The 15,035-nt window shown below is 38.2% G+C and overlaps 1 protein-coding gene across 6 annotated transcripts in view; it reads left to right on the forward strand.

Annotated features, from left to right (window-relative positions):
* The window catches only part of TBXAS1 (thromboxane A synthase 1), a 275,226-nt gene that overhangs the window by 146,874 nt on the left and 113,317 nt on the right, over positions 1-15,035 (forward strand). For all 6 annotated transcript variants that reach the window (XM_034403670.3, XM_087873777.1, XM_034403666.3 and 3 more), the window contains exon 6: positions 9,456-9,572. In XM_034403670.3, coding sequence (XP_034259561.2) covers positions 9,456-9,572 — 117 coding nt within the window. The remainder of the gene's footprint in view (positions 1-9,455; positions 9,573-15,035) is intronic.

Consider the following 15,035-nt stretch of genomic DNA (forward strand, 5'->3'; position numbering starts at 1 on the left):
ATTTTAGAGGTTATTCTTTTTTTCTGTTGGAAAACAATTGGAAATTATGCTGCCATCTCTTATAGTTTGTTGTCTAAATTTGTTAAAAGAAAGGTGCTTGAGAAATGTATACAGCCAATGATAGTGTTCTGTAAATGCTTTTGCTGTAAAATAACAAAAGCTCTACTGTAGACATTTCTAAAAAATAACTGTTAAATGTCATTTAAACTCCCAAGCATCTGTCTGAAACAAAACATTATGGGTTGCTCACTGGTTGTGACAGGAATCCTATTCTATTAGAATTTCTATTTTGGAAACTAAAGAAGTAAAATAAACTAATAAAGTAAATATGGTCAAGGGATGTTCCCTTTGATAACAATCAATCAGGATAGAGCTGGAAGGGACTTTGGAGGTTTTCTAGCCCAACCCCCTGCTCAAGCAGGAGACCCTATACCAGTGATGGTTAACCTTTTCGACACTGAGTTCCAAAACTGGAGCGTGCATACGCGCACCGGAGCACCAGAACCTGGAAAAGAGCAGCTCGCCGGTGCACATGCGCACGGCGGCCAGCTGCTCTTCTGGGTTCCATTCCGCGCATGCGTGCTGGACCAGCTGTCCATGCACTGGACCATGTGCGTGCCGGACAGAAAGGGCTCTGCGTGCCACCTCTGGATGCATGCCATAGGTTCACCATCATGGCCCTATACCATTTCAGACAAGTGACTGTCCAATCTCTTCTTAAAAACCTCCAGTGATGAAGCATCCACAACTTCTGAAGGCAAGCTTTTCCACTGGTTAATTGTTCTCACTGTTAGGAAGTTTCTCCTTAATTCCAGATAGCTTCTCTCCTTTTTAGTTTCCATCCATTGTTTCTTGCCCTATCTACAGGGGCTTTGGAAAATAAGTTCACCCCCTCCTCTTTGTGGCAACCTCTCAAATACTGCAATACTGCTATCATGCGCCCCTAGTCCTTCTTTTCTCTAGATTGAGCCCTGATGAGGTAATCTACCCATCCACTTAATTCTTATGGCAGCAGTAGATAAATGGTTTACTATTGCTTTCCTCTCAGATTTAATTTTTGGCTCCAGGAGTTCCAGATGACCAGTCATCATCCAAATAGTAAGAAAGTCTGTCCATGGTTAGGTTTTTGAGATCGACCAAGGTTGTTTTGGCGTTACCATAAACAGAACAGATTAAATGTACAGATTATTCATGTTTACTACTTCCCTTGCTTTCCTGGTTAAATGTTGAGAGTTCAGCACATGTAGAAACAGAGAACAAGTGAAAAGAACCCACACAGAAAGTTCTTTCTCTATTACTTAAAAAAAGCACATGTAAGATGTCAGCAGAGTAAGAGACTTTTTGGAGAATCTCGAAACACATCAGCTTTTATAGGAGAGGACAATCTTAAGGTGGTTTTTTTAAAAAAAAAAACTGGTGCAGTTTTAGAGGTCATAATTAGCCTTTTGTATTGTGTCCAGAATTGGCTGGCAGCCAGGTTTCTAATGGGTGTCTTCTGTTAGCATTTCACATGCCAACTGAAAATCTTTCTATGTATCTGAGCATTTGGTGGCATTTAACATGGAGGGCTTTTTTTTTTTAAGTGCTGATCTGCTATTTAATTGCCATGGTATGTTTTTATATTCCTTTAAAAAAAAAGTCTTTCTTACCATTATAGTAAGTAATTGTCATAGTGCCTCTTGAGGATCATCTTGTTGAAATACAGGTTATAATTGTAATATGGTAATGAATTAAATCTGCTTGGAAAGGGATGTGAAATGAAGTACAGAATTATTAGCAGAGTACATTGAGACTTGATTAAGCCTGCATTTAAAAGGTCCATTTATTTATTGCAGTTTTATTGTACCCTTGTTCCAAAAAACCCCCAAAAAACAAAACCTCAGGGTAAAAACTCTAATTAGAGTGAATGACTGGCACAAGGTCTTTCCATGAACATAATCTCCAAGTGGAGATGTGAGCGTGGATTTTTTGTGATCTCATACTTGAACTATTATATCACTTTGGTCTATATGAATGCACCAACATGCTGAGCTGCATTTCAAATAAATGCTACTCCATTTTCATTCCTTACGTGTCTGTTTACAGAGGATACAGTCATTAATCCTTTCCCTTAAGGACAAGCCGAGATTACCTAGATACCAAAAAATGGCGATACGGCTAGAAATCTGTTAGTATTTTTTTTTTTTTTGCACAAGAAAATAATATAGTCAGTGAGGCGACTTTGGAACCCTCCCTGCTTCAAAGTGGAAACCTTTACCTGACATTTAACTTCTATTGTGTGTCAGCTGTTTGTGTTTTCTGCACAAAAGTGTTCGCTCTGCAGGCGGGCTGCAATCTTTAAAGACTCATCCCGGGGGCATTGACCAAAGAAGCCACCCAATATTTTTTTATTGATTGTTGTGGCAGCTAAGTATTGTTGAAGAACAATGTGAGGTATCTTTGCAAAAGTTGTTGCATTGGTGAAAGTGGGTGAAGATTTCTTGAACTGAAGCCTGGAGTTGCCCACGTTGTGGAGGCAATTAAAAAAAGGCCACCATCATATGGCTCCTCTCTGTGTATGCTGAATAACATATAATCTGACCTATTCATCATCACTGGAAGCAGCTCGTTTGCTTGCCCTCTGCAGTCAGCAGGCCTGTGTTGAGTACCTCTTTTAATATTAATACCCAGTTATCTGACATATAAGAACTCCTCTCCATAGGCAACCACCTATAGGTTTTCATTAAATAATGAAAGATTATTAGAACCAGTGAGCAGTTCATCTACAATTTGAGTCGTTGCTTTTAGTTTTCCAAAGTTAGGAATGTTGGCAAAACTCAGTGCTCAATGTTAGTGAATCTACACTTGGTGCAGGCTGTTTAATGCTTGAAGGAATTACCCATTATCTCTCTGCACGAGTTGCTGCTGTGGTCTTGTTTTACAGTAAAGTTTTACTTGCAGAGTTTTTTTTTTTTTAACACAACAAAGATTGCAACCCTATAATGCATTAAACATTCAATAATACGGTAGCATAACTGTGCCTTAGAAACTTTATTCTGTGGATAGAATTGAGGGGGAAAGACCCACACTCGGCCACAACCAATGAATGTTGTAGATGATATGAATATTTTACCAGAGATATTTTACGAGAAGAGTCCTCCATTTCTCTACCCGCAATAAAATACCTTATGCCACCAGACTCCAAATTTTGAGCTTAGACAACTTAGAACTACGCCGACTTCAGTCTGACCTAAGCATAGTACATAACATTATCTGCCACAATGTCCTACCTGTCAATGACTACTTCAGCTTCAACCACAACAATACAAGAGCACACAATAGATACAAACTTAAGGTAAACCACTCCAAACTCGATTGCAGAAAATACGACTTCAGTAACAGAGTGGTCAATGCCTGGAATGCACTACCTGACTCTGTAGTTTCTTCCCCAAACCCCCAAAACTTTAACCTTAAACTGTCTACTGTTGTCCTCACCCTATTCCTAAGAGGTCTGTAAGGGGCGTGCATAAGTGCACCAGCGTGCCTACCGTCCCTGTCCTAATATTCCTTTTTACTTACTCTTTTCATGTATTCAAATTATGTTTATACTTTTACCTGTTATTTATTTATTATTTATTAGTTCGATTTATATGCCACCCTTTTCCGAAGACTCAGGGTGGCTTACAATGCATTAAGCAATAGCCTTCATACTTTTGTATATACCTGCTTAGTAGGGCTTTCGCTCCCTCCTAAGCGGTGTTCTTTTTTATGCAAAGTCAGCTTATTGCCCCCACAATCCGGGTCCTCATTTTACCTACCTCGAAAGGATGGAAGGCTGAGTCAACCTTGAGCCTGGTGAGATTTGAACTTGCAGTAATTGCAGGCAGCTGGCAGCTAAGTACTACTTTAACAGCACTTAGTCCACTGCGCCACCCAGGCTCCTTGTTATCTTATATATGCTTGACAAAATAAATAAATAAAATAAATAAAATAAAAATAAATATGAGTGAGATTGCCTGATACTGTTTTTTGTTGTATGTATTGTTTTTATTTATTTATTTTTTTAAATTTGATTTATATGCCGCCCTTCTCCGGAGACTCAGGGCGGCTTACAATGTGCTAAGCAATTTGATTCTTTTTTTGTAAACCACCCAAAATTACATTGTTTTGAGTTTAATGATCATATGCATTTAATAGGCAGATAAGTAAATAAGTAGAAAGAGGGTTAACTGATTTTGGAAAATGCAGGTACTCTCATGACAGCTTGCTGAACAGTTATTGGGAGCTGACATGAATGCAAATGGATGATATCGTAGGTTACATGATCTCTAAGTATCACTGAACTGGCAGACTTTAATTCCAGATCTAATTTGATCTAACTCAGTTTTGCTACTGCCATATAGTGACAACATGTGTAAGCAGAACCTTTTCATCTACAAAAGGTTTATTAGTTTATTAGCAGTAATAGCTACAGTCTGTTAAGTTCTCCCTTTATCTTGATATTATTCAACAATTTGTGTGCAACTCTTATTCTGCATGGCAGTTATAGGACAACAATAAAACATGGTTGGAAATGACGTAACAAGGAAAATATCCTTTCTCATTTGTTACATTTAACTGGGCTTAGTTTCAGTAGATAGAAGGAAGAATATAAATTCAATTTACTTACATGGACTTTGCTTACATACTTTTGATACTAAAGGTTTTGGGGAGAGATTTGTGGAAAAAAGAGGTAGTATAAAAGTGTATTAGGAGGAAGTTTGGAACTGAGAGTCGTGACTGAAAAAAGACATCATTTGATGGGGCAGAAGAGCTTCAAGTGTCCATTGACATCTTCTTAGCCAAAGAACTCTTGTTACTGAATGACATTAAAGCACAATCAATCAGTCTTATCAGTGACCAGTAGACACCCAATGTTAGCAACGCAGCTGAACGCAGCCGGCCATCATAGTCAATTAATTAACTAGCAATTTTATGATGTTTGTGTAGCTATATTTTTCTTGACTGTACACCGCCTTGAGTCCTACGGGAGAAAGGCAGTATAGAAATATAATAAATAAATAAATAAATAGTCCACTTAATAGAATTAACTTCTATCTTCCACTTTCTTAGCTAGGTGATGGCACCAAAATGATCTTGGATGATCTCAGAAAGCCAAACAACGTTGAACCTCATTAATATTTAGATGGAAGATTGTGGCTTTTGACTGGAGAGTAGAAAATATCTCAAGACAATGATAAACAATTGCCAGATTGTGGGCAGGAAACTTGAATGGACTTGTACCCAAAGGTGGTGTGAACACAAAGGAGACTTTGCTTATGAACCTCTTTCTTGATAACTGTAGAAGCAGGAGACTTTCAAAAATCCAGCTTTAAATCAGCAACATTTGAACACGCTCATGCCTCTTTCTCTGAGTTCAGAAGGATAGAACCGTGCCACATAGCCTTAGGGTTGTCTTTGCATTCATTTCTTCAGCTTTGATTCTGCAGTTATAAACAAGCATTTTGAGTAGGATTGTCACAGCCAGGTATTAATAAATTGTAACTTTATTCATAGCTTTGCCTGCTGAGGCGTATGCCTTTTTTTTTTGGTGACAAAAGGAGAAAACATGTATTTTACTGACTGACATTTTTGTGTTTACTTGCCATTCTTTTTTTTTTAGAAGAAAATGACATGTGTAACTGTGCTAAAGTGATATTTATATGTATCTTTTGACATTGGCTCCAAGATGTGACAGGGGGGAAAAAAAGCCTCAAGGGTTTTTGTTTATACTCTTCTGATTTTTTTATTAGGCAGTATCTTAAAATACAAGCCTATGGGCTGCGTTCCTTTGTTCCTCTTGTATGGACCCAGCTTGAAAGAGGAGAGAACTTGTAATAAGTGGATTGGTATGTTCCAGAAATTGAAGGCCACACATCTTGTGTTTCCTGAGATTGAGAAACATTCTGCCAATGCCATTAGGCATTGTGAAGGCTGGTGAAAAGTGAAAGGAAGGAGAAAAAAAAAACGTATTCCCTATGTCAACATTGTGCTAGTCCTCTGAAGGCTCCAGGACAGGGGTCTCCAACCTTGGCAACTTTACGACTTGTGGACTTCAACCCCTAGAGCCATGCTTGCGCTGGCTGAGGAATTCTGGGAGTTGAAGTCCACAAGTCGTAAAGTGGAGACCCCTGCTCCAGGGGACATATGGTGATAGATAGTTTGCGGTCCCTCTGCTTTTTTATTTGCAACTGTGTGATGTTGGTTTGTTTCTTTTTACTGGAAGGATAGGTGTAAATTTTTAGTAGAGATTGTTAAAAGAAGAAGCTCCAAAACCGTGCCACTCCAAATCACTTCATGGGGCACTCTGTGTTGCTCATTTCTTTTTTAAGGCACTTGCCTTTAAGTGCTGAACAACTATTTCCTGGATACTATTTATTTATTTGCAGGTTATATCCTACCTTTCGTCCAGGTGTTCAGGACAGTGTACACAGTCCTCCCTGCTCTACAAGAACACCTTGGTAGGATATATTGGGTTGAAGGAGAATAATGGTAGCTTCTTAAAAAACTTGTGAATTAGTTTAAGTCATGATTTAAACATGATTGGGGGGGGGAGAATAATCATGTAAAACAAGATCAGATGAGTTTTTTGGGGGGTGTTTGTCTATGTACGTATTGCATCTCACTGGATGCCTTGAGGGAGAGGTGCATTTCACCACAATGATTCTATTTCACATAGCATTTTCATTTTACTAGTTGTAACTTGGTAGAGAAAAGAAGGAAATGAAACTGAAGAAGAGTCCCTAGCTATTTTTCTTCCATACATGTAACATCTGGCAAGAAAAAAAGTATTAAGGGATGATATTGTTCATAGCATTTCTTTACACACGGGAATGGTTTCCTAGTACAAGACAATCATTACTCACTATAAATACTCTTGATTATAAATATAATTATGATTCATTAACAAAACAAGACATTTTTAAATGTTTGGCTTTCTGCTTTTGTTCTACCAAATAAAATTTCAGTAGGAAAAAAAAATCTAAGAAATATATTCATTTCAATTATATAAATAGATGGCTGCCATCCGGAGTTGTTTTTCATAAGATGGATGGCCATATAAATTTGATTAACAAATTTATTAATATAATTTATTGACTGAGGTAAATAAATTCACTACAGTACAAACTTATTTTTTCTTTCAAGCTTTTTTTTTTTACTTCTTCTGTTGGACTCAGTGTACTGTTTCTTCAGGGTTTATTGTTATGGAATATAGAAATGGCTATTATCACACTCCTCAAGTGTGACTGAGTATTGACAATCTGACAATTCAGACTGAGAAATAAAGAAGTATCTCCCATCTCCAGAGAACACTTAAGGATTGTAAAAGTACCAAAACAACAACAGTAGCAGTGATGGCTAACCTTTTTTTCCTTGGGTGCTGAAGGCACACACGCGCTATCGTGCACGCTCTCATACCCATAATGCGATGCCCCCCCACATGTCCCGGCCCCCTGCACATCTTCACACGACCCCCAGGGCCCCGTTTTGGGCCTAGCAGGCCTCTCTGAAGCCTCCAGAGGCCAGAAACGGCCTGTTTCTGGATTTCTGGTAGGCCTGTTTTTTGCCCTCCCCAGGCTCCGGAGACTTTCTTAGAGCCTCCGGGAGGGCGAAAATGGCCTTCCCTGGCCCTTCGGAAGCCCTTTGTAGCCTGGAAACAATCTCTTTCCAGACTTCTGGGAGGCCTCAGCTGGCCGGCGCGTGCAGATGCGCGATGGAGCTGACCTAGGGCAACAGCTCGCATGCCTGCAGAGATGGCTTTGCATGCCATAGGTTCGCCATCACAGCACTATACCTTTCTAAAGACATTTTAAAAGAACAGCTGCTGGTTAAAAAATGCCTGATGAGGTTTGAGGAAGATCAGCAGTCATGGAATGTAGAACGATAGTTGGAATAGTAACCTAAAAAGGGGGTGAGGAACACAGAATGGAATATCCTGTAGAAAGGCATAACTGGTTGATTGGTTTGACTTTTCCAGCTTGAAATGAGGCTAGCATTTACAGACAGATGATATCAAAGCCTGTTATAAAAGTACAAATGGATAGGTTTCTACCTCATGAACAATTAAGTTAATGTTTGATATAGGAATTGCAGGAGACAGATATAAAGGCATGGGAAAACTATTGAAAGCTGTGCTGAGTTCCTTAAGATGAGCAGCCATATAAATCTTTTAAATAAATAATTAAATTAATTAATTAAAAAAAAACTGAGTTGGGATTGGTTATACTGTATGGGATACAGAGCTAAGGAGTTCTGTAGTGCTTTAAGAAAAAAAGAGACTTTGAAGTGGGATCTGAAGGGAATGCTCAGTTGGTATACATTTAGGCCAGAACCGATCCATTCTTTATTACAACCATTGATCAGAGTGACAAGTCACAACAGATTTGCAATAAATGTTGCAGTGTGGAGTGCTGCTTTTTTTAGTGGTGCTGCTTGGCAACAAATTTAAATGTACCTCAATTTTGTTGTTGGAGTGTAATTGAGAACCAGAGTTTCTCAGAGCAGAAATCTGTGTAGCACACTTGATAGCTGTGTCCTCTTGACTCAGTGTATTAGTGATGCATTCCCCTGCACGCATTACACGGGGCATAGCTTTCTGAGATCATTCACTGTGGTTTCTTAGGGCAAAGTGTCCACCCTGTGGCCAACAGCATATATTAGAAGATGGATGAGATGATTGGAGAACATAGCTAGAATTTACACTATATGAATGGGTGAGGTCAAGATGCAGCATTCTGATTTTTATCTGTCCCTAGCATTGTGAAAAATGCTATTGCAACTAATACACATTTCCAAAGGTTCCAATAATTCAATAGTTTAGCAGTTTCTCATATAATATTACTGAAATGTTGAATTGTCATAATATTGTTCCCATCTTGGTTAAAGCTAGATAAATTGAATTTAAGCTTAATTGAAGTCAACGGTATTAAATCTTGGACCCATGAAGTTTTGTCTTTGCAATCTTTCTTTAGAATATGTCTCTACTAATTTTGAATTTTAAAATCATGGTTTTTCTTGGAGGTTCACAAAATTCCCAGTAGGAACAATTATGGACAGCACTGTTGTTCCAGAACAATGAAATCATACCCCTACAGGAACTTGGAATAGAATATCTATACAGTTACAAGAAAACCCCAATGTGCATTAGCATTTGGGGCTTTGGGGACTGAATATAACCTCTACAGTGCAAAGAAAGGTTCCTTGGAAAAGAAACCTATGCCATAACTTTTCAGGGGTCTTCATTCTCGGCATTACAATACATGTATATATACAACACAAGCAAGGGTGTGCAGGCAGACCAATACACAACTTTTCAGAATTCTGGAATCCAAACATTATTATCCTACTTTGTATTCAACATACTTATTCATCAGTTGTTAAATTGCTATTAAGTTTTGATCTGTTTTTGATACTGTTCTATCTTTGTCTTCAATTAGAGTCCAGATTTGGTTTTTAAGCCATTTGCAGACAGCATTGTCATGTTGCGTGATGAGAAGTGGGAAAAGGTCCGGAGCATATTGACCCCAGCCTTCAGTATTGCAAAGATAAAGGAGGTAAAATCCTTTTCTTTTTCTTTCTGCTTCGTGTTTCTCAAATGTGCACTATTACATAAAAAGTGATCCACTCATCCAATGCAACACAGTTAATGCTTTTCTGATTGCCCTTTGCAGAATCACTGCTCCTTTAAGGAAAAGGGTTTTCGGGGTGTTTAATCAGAAAATGAAGAATGAGCTTTGTTTCAACTGGACAAATAACCTATATGCAGTTCGTCTGTGTTTTTCTATCAGATTTGGACTCCAGATCCCTGTGATTGATATACTGTATTCCCTCTGCAAAAGATATGACATTAGAAATCTATATACCATTTTGAAGTCTCCCCAAAAGTTGGAAAGTACCTATAAACACAGGAAGAGCAATTTCCACAAGTAATTCAGTATATACTTGGCAGAAATGTTTGGTTAGTGTTCCTTCGCAGAATCTCAACTAGAACAACTTTCATGTATGAAACACCATAAAAACAATACTTTCTAAGACACTTGCTATTCAATAGCAAGAACAGTGCAACACAACGTCCATTGCATTTACGGCATGCACAAAAGACATTATTGCCAAAACTGTAGCAGCTGAATTTTTGAGGTGACCAGTAGTTGCACTTTTTTTTATTTTCTGTACATGAAACTGCATAAATTCAAATTGTTGTTTGCTGTGGATGTAAGCTTTTTTTAAAAAACAATTACACAAATCAATCAGTCCTTTGCTATCTAACAATCTCTTGGGGAAAGCAAGGATTCGAAATACTCCTTTCCTGACATGGTCTCGATGTGATGTGATGTGTCTCTTATGTTTCACAAGCTTGTCTTATCCAAGAGCTTGATCTAATTGGTTTCATAATACCTTAGGCCATTTTCTTATAGTGACTAAAAGTGTTTTCATAACATTATCCAAGCATCAGTGCAGCAAAGAAAAGCCTATCCCTTTTACTGTTACTTTGGCACAGGGATATTGAATAATGCCAAATGATGTTATAAGTCACCACTGTGGAAATAACCAGCTTCACAGTGCCAATGGGAAATTTCCTGACTTGAGTTTTCCCCTGCTTATATAAGCATATATTTTCTTCAAGAGCTTTCCAGCGGACTGACTTTATTAATCTTTTTGCAGCAAAATAAGGAATTTTGTGGCACATTAAAAATTAATAAATCACATGAGATTACATGAATGACTTTAAAATTGTTGTGGCAGTTTAAAAAAGAATCAATTCATTAGTGCATAAGCTTGCAGGGAGTATAGTGCACACATGGCCTTTGATAATGAAAAGTCTATGCAAAAATACATTTGTTGGCCTTTGAAGTTACCACAAGACATTTTCATTTCCTTAAAGTGCCCCCAAAAGTAAACAACTTTTAAACACTTCATATTTAGTATATAAAAATTGAGATTTCCTCAAAGATGTTTCATTAAAAAGTGAATTTTCTTTTTTTAAAAAAAACACCTTTTGAGAACAAAGCCTTAGGGCAGGTGTGTCAAACTCAAAGTCTGGGGGACGGATCCAATCTGCAGGGTGCTTAGATCTGGCCCGTGGAACCACCCTGGAAACAGCGAAGAACTGGCCCACAGAGCCTTTGTCAGCAAAAACAGAGCTCAGAGGGGCTGTGTGCTGAGCTCCGTCTTCGCTAGCAGAGGGTTGCAGGAGGACGTGACAGTCAAAAACGGAGCCCATTTTCGCTGGCAGAGCGCTCTGGCCACTACAGATGCCCCTGACACGAGTGGTGTTGAGCTGGCCATGCCCACCCCAGCCCCCCAAAGTCAAACGCAACCCTGATGCAGCCCTCAATGAAATCGAGCTTGACACCTCTGCCTTAGGGTAAATAGTTGGAATCTATGTTGTGTGTTTTGCAAATGAAGAGAATTCATCTCGGGATTGCTTGAGTTAGAATAGAGAGGGCTGTGTGTTAGTATTTGGTGGTCACAAGCTACGTTATGTGGACCACATCAGTTATGTGAGTTGGCCTTTGTTGTGGTAGGGGTGTTCTTCATTTTTTAACTTACCTCTGTTTTAACCTAAATCTCAGATTGCATATTGGACACATTTCTACGGTCCATAAAATCAACTCGGATAGCCAACAGCAGACGTTTGTAGACAGTTTAGGAAAGTTGCTTTATTATAGACAAGAAAACAATATATGCACAACACATAAATCAGTCTGCCTGCCTATCTCTTGCTCTCTCTTCCCTCCCTCCTATCCCCAAGTTTTAAATCCTAAAACTTTTCCTGCTGTCTTTTGAAGACGTTTTCCCAGCCTTGTGATAAGAGGGCACCTGCTCAGTGTTTGCACAACCATTCTGGCTGGCCCAAACCCAGCTTATCACTGCTTTGTCAACATCAGTCTCTACAATATTATATTTCTTCATCTGTTTCCCAACACAAATAGTGGAAAATAGTGCTGTCACTTTTCAGCATCTAATGCCAAAGGAGGCTTCTAAGTCTGCTAAAAAGAGGATTGGCTGCAGGTTACCCACCCTTAAATTAAAGCTTGTGTTGATAGACCTCATTTAGTTGTCACAGTTTAACTTGGTCATTAAACAAAATGGATGTTTAGAGAAATGGCAACTGTGTTTATAATCTTACTTTGGCTTTCTAAATGAGGACTGCCTGAAGCTATTTCTCTAATTCCCTTCATTTGTATGTTTATTTATTGTTTTGATATAACTTGTTGCAATATATGCAGACATATTTCTAAGAATAACTTTCTGGCCCCACACATATGAAACAGTATTTACAAACAAATAAAATGAGAATGTTTCTAGCACATGCCTATTTTTATCCAGTTCCTCACAAAAATGTTGATTTTTTTACTTTGCCAACTACGTAGCATTATTGGGCTCTTCCAGGAAAGCAATAGGCTTTGAGTTCCAGCTCAGATTAACACAAAAAATTGAAATGCAACATAACAATATAATCCCATTAACCTAATACCTATTTTACTCAAACCAACTGAAAATTTGGGTGCTAAGAGTGGGATTTGCCTAGATGACTGCTAAGGAATGGTAATTAATCTTTCATTGGTAGCTTGGCCTTAACCATGGCCTGTCATAGAAAAAGAACTCTTGCTATATTTTAAACAGATCATTCAGAAATTAATTTCTCTAGATTATAATGCACGTATAGAGAGGGCATCTGAAAGTGTTTGGGGGTGTTAATTTCTCACTATTCTAATAGTTGAATTCTTTATATCCACTCATCAAGCATCTGGAGACTTAATTTATGGTGGGATAAACTTCCAGTTCATTAATATGTTCTCTTCATTGAAAATGGGGATAGCATCTCCAGTGCTGAAAATTCATCTCCATACGGAGGAGATCATTTTTTTCCCCTCACAGTCATATTCTTTTTTTTTAATTTTTATTATAAATTAGAAACATAAAACAAAATAAAGACTATAACGAAACACAATCACATACATACGACTGAGGTTGATTCAACCCCCATATATATATATAGTTTCTAAATAACATTACATATCATCATACTACAGCTTCAGTTTGGTTTATCATACTGCATCTTGCATTTGTTAATCTTATATCTAATATTCCCTTATTTATATTTAGCTTGCTATTTACATTTCTATGCTACATGCTTCCCTAACATCTACCTCATGACATTTTTACTTCTATCCATTGGTACCATTTATCCCAGCTTTGATTGAAAATTGATTCTTGTCTATCTTTAAGTATATATGTTAATCTATCACATTCTGCACACCACAAAATTTTGTTGATAATCATCTGATCCAATGGTACTTCCTTCCCGTTCCAAAGTTGTGCATATGTAATTCTAGCCGCAGTGGTAATGTGTACGAAAAGGTACCAGTCTGCTTTTCTTATGCCCCCAGGGTTTATTCCTAGCAAGTGGACCTCTGGTCTCAGTTGAAAACTGACTCCTGTAATCTCCATGAGCCAAACTTTTATCTTACTCCAATAGTTTTGGGCTTGTAGACATGTCCACCATTGGTGGTAAAATGTACCCTTGGCTGACCCACATTTCCAACATTCTGCTGAGGTTCCAGGGAACATCTTTGCGATTCTTACTGGTGGTATATGCCATCTGTATAACATTTTAAATATATTTTCTTTAAAAGACACTGCCGTCGTCATTTTCGCATTTCTATTCCATATTTGTTGCCATTTTTCCAGATCTAATGAATATCAGAAATTCCTTCCTCAGGCTATCATCGAGTCTTTAACTATTTCCTCAGCTACAAATCGGGACAGGAGGAGGTTATATACCTTAGTGATACATTTCTTATTACCTTCCAGGAGGGCCTTATCGAACTCTTGTGGTGAAGTGAAAACCCCCCCATTGGCTTTATCTTTTTGATATCTTGCTTGAATTTGTGCATATACCCACCAGTCCAAACTGATTCCCCATATTTGGAGTTCCGCTTTAGATCTAAGATTTCCCTCACTGTCCAACAATTCCCTGTATATCACATGTTTATCCAAGTTGTATAGAGGTGGTATATAGTCGCTTCAAGGGTCACAAACCAATATGGAATCTTACTATACATCATTCCTTTGATCTTATTCCATACCTTAATCAGACGTCCCCTTACATAGTGATTTGTAAAATATTTATGCTGTCCTGCTTTAATTGGCCAGAGAAAATAATGCCACCCCTGCTGTAGATTATACCCTTCAATTTTTAATATACGCTTCCTCTTCAGTGTTATCCAATCTTTTACCCAAACCAGGCAAGAAGCTTGATAGTACCGCTCCCAGTTGGGGAGTCCCAAGTCTCCCCTTGTTTTATGCTCCTGCATCATTTTCCTTTTAATATGTGGCTTTTTCCCTTGCCATATGAATTTTCCAATTATCTGATCCATTTTTCTAAAGAAACTTTTCTCTAATCTTGCTGGGGCCGTTTGGAAAAGATATATCCATTTTGGCAGCACGTGTGCCTTTATCACTGCCACTCTTCCTAACAGGGATAGCTGTACTTTCCTCCACCGATCTAAATCCTGTTCCATTTGCAAGATGAGTTTATCATAATTATTCTTTTTTATCGAGGAGCATTTTGGGGTCAGCCACATGCCCAAGTATTTTACCTTTTTAGCTATTTTTATTCCCATCATATTCTCTATCTCCAATTTCCGTGTCCCTTAAGATTTTTAACAAGTAATTTGGTTTTGTCCCTGTTAATTTGTAGACCCGCTACTGCGCCAAATTCCTCAATACTTCTTAACAAATTTGGCCCCGAAGTCATTGGCTCCTCCAATATAAAAATGAGGTCGTCTGCAAACGCTTATATTTTAAACTCCTCTTTCCTAACATTAAGTCCTTTTGTTTCTTTGTTTTGTCTGATTTGATTTAGTAAAGGTTCCAGAGTCAAAATAAATAATAGCGGGGATAGTGGGCATCCTTACCTAGTTCCCCTACGTATTTGTATCTCCTCTGTTGTTTCACCTTCAATTAACACTCTTGCATATTGCGCCGTATAAAGTGCCCGGATAGCTTGT

The sequence above is a fragment of the Pantherophis guttatus genome, chromosome 7 (assembly GCF_059756535.1).
Source record: "Pantherophis guttatus breed Tessera chromosome 7, ASM5975653v1, whole genome shotgun sequence".
Taxonomy (NCBI): Eukaryota; Metazoa; Chordata; class Lepidosauria; order Squamata; family Colubridae; genus Pantherophis; species Pantherophis guttatus.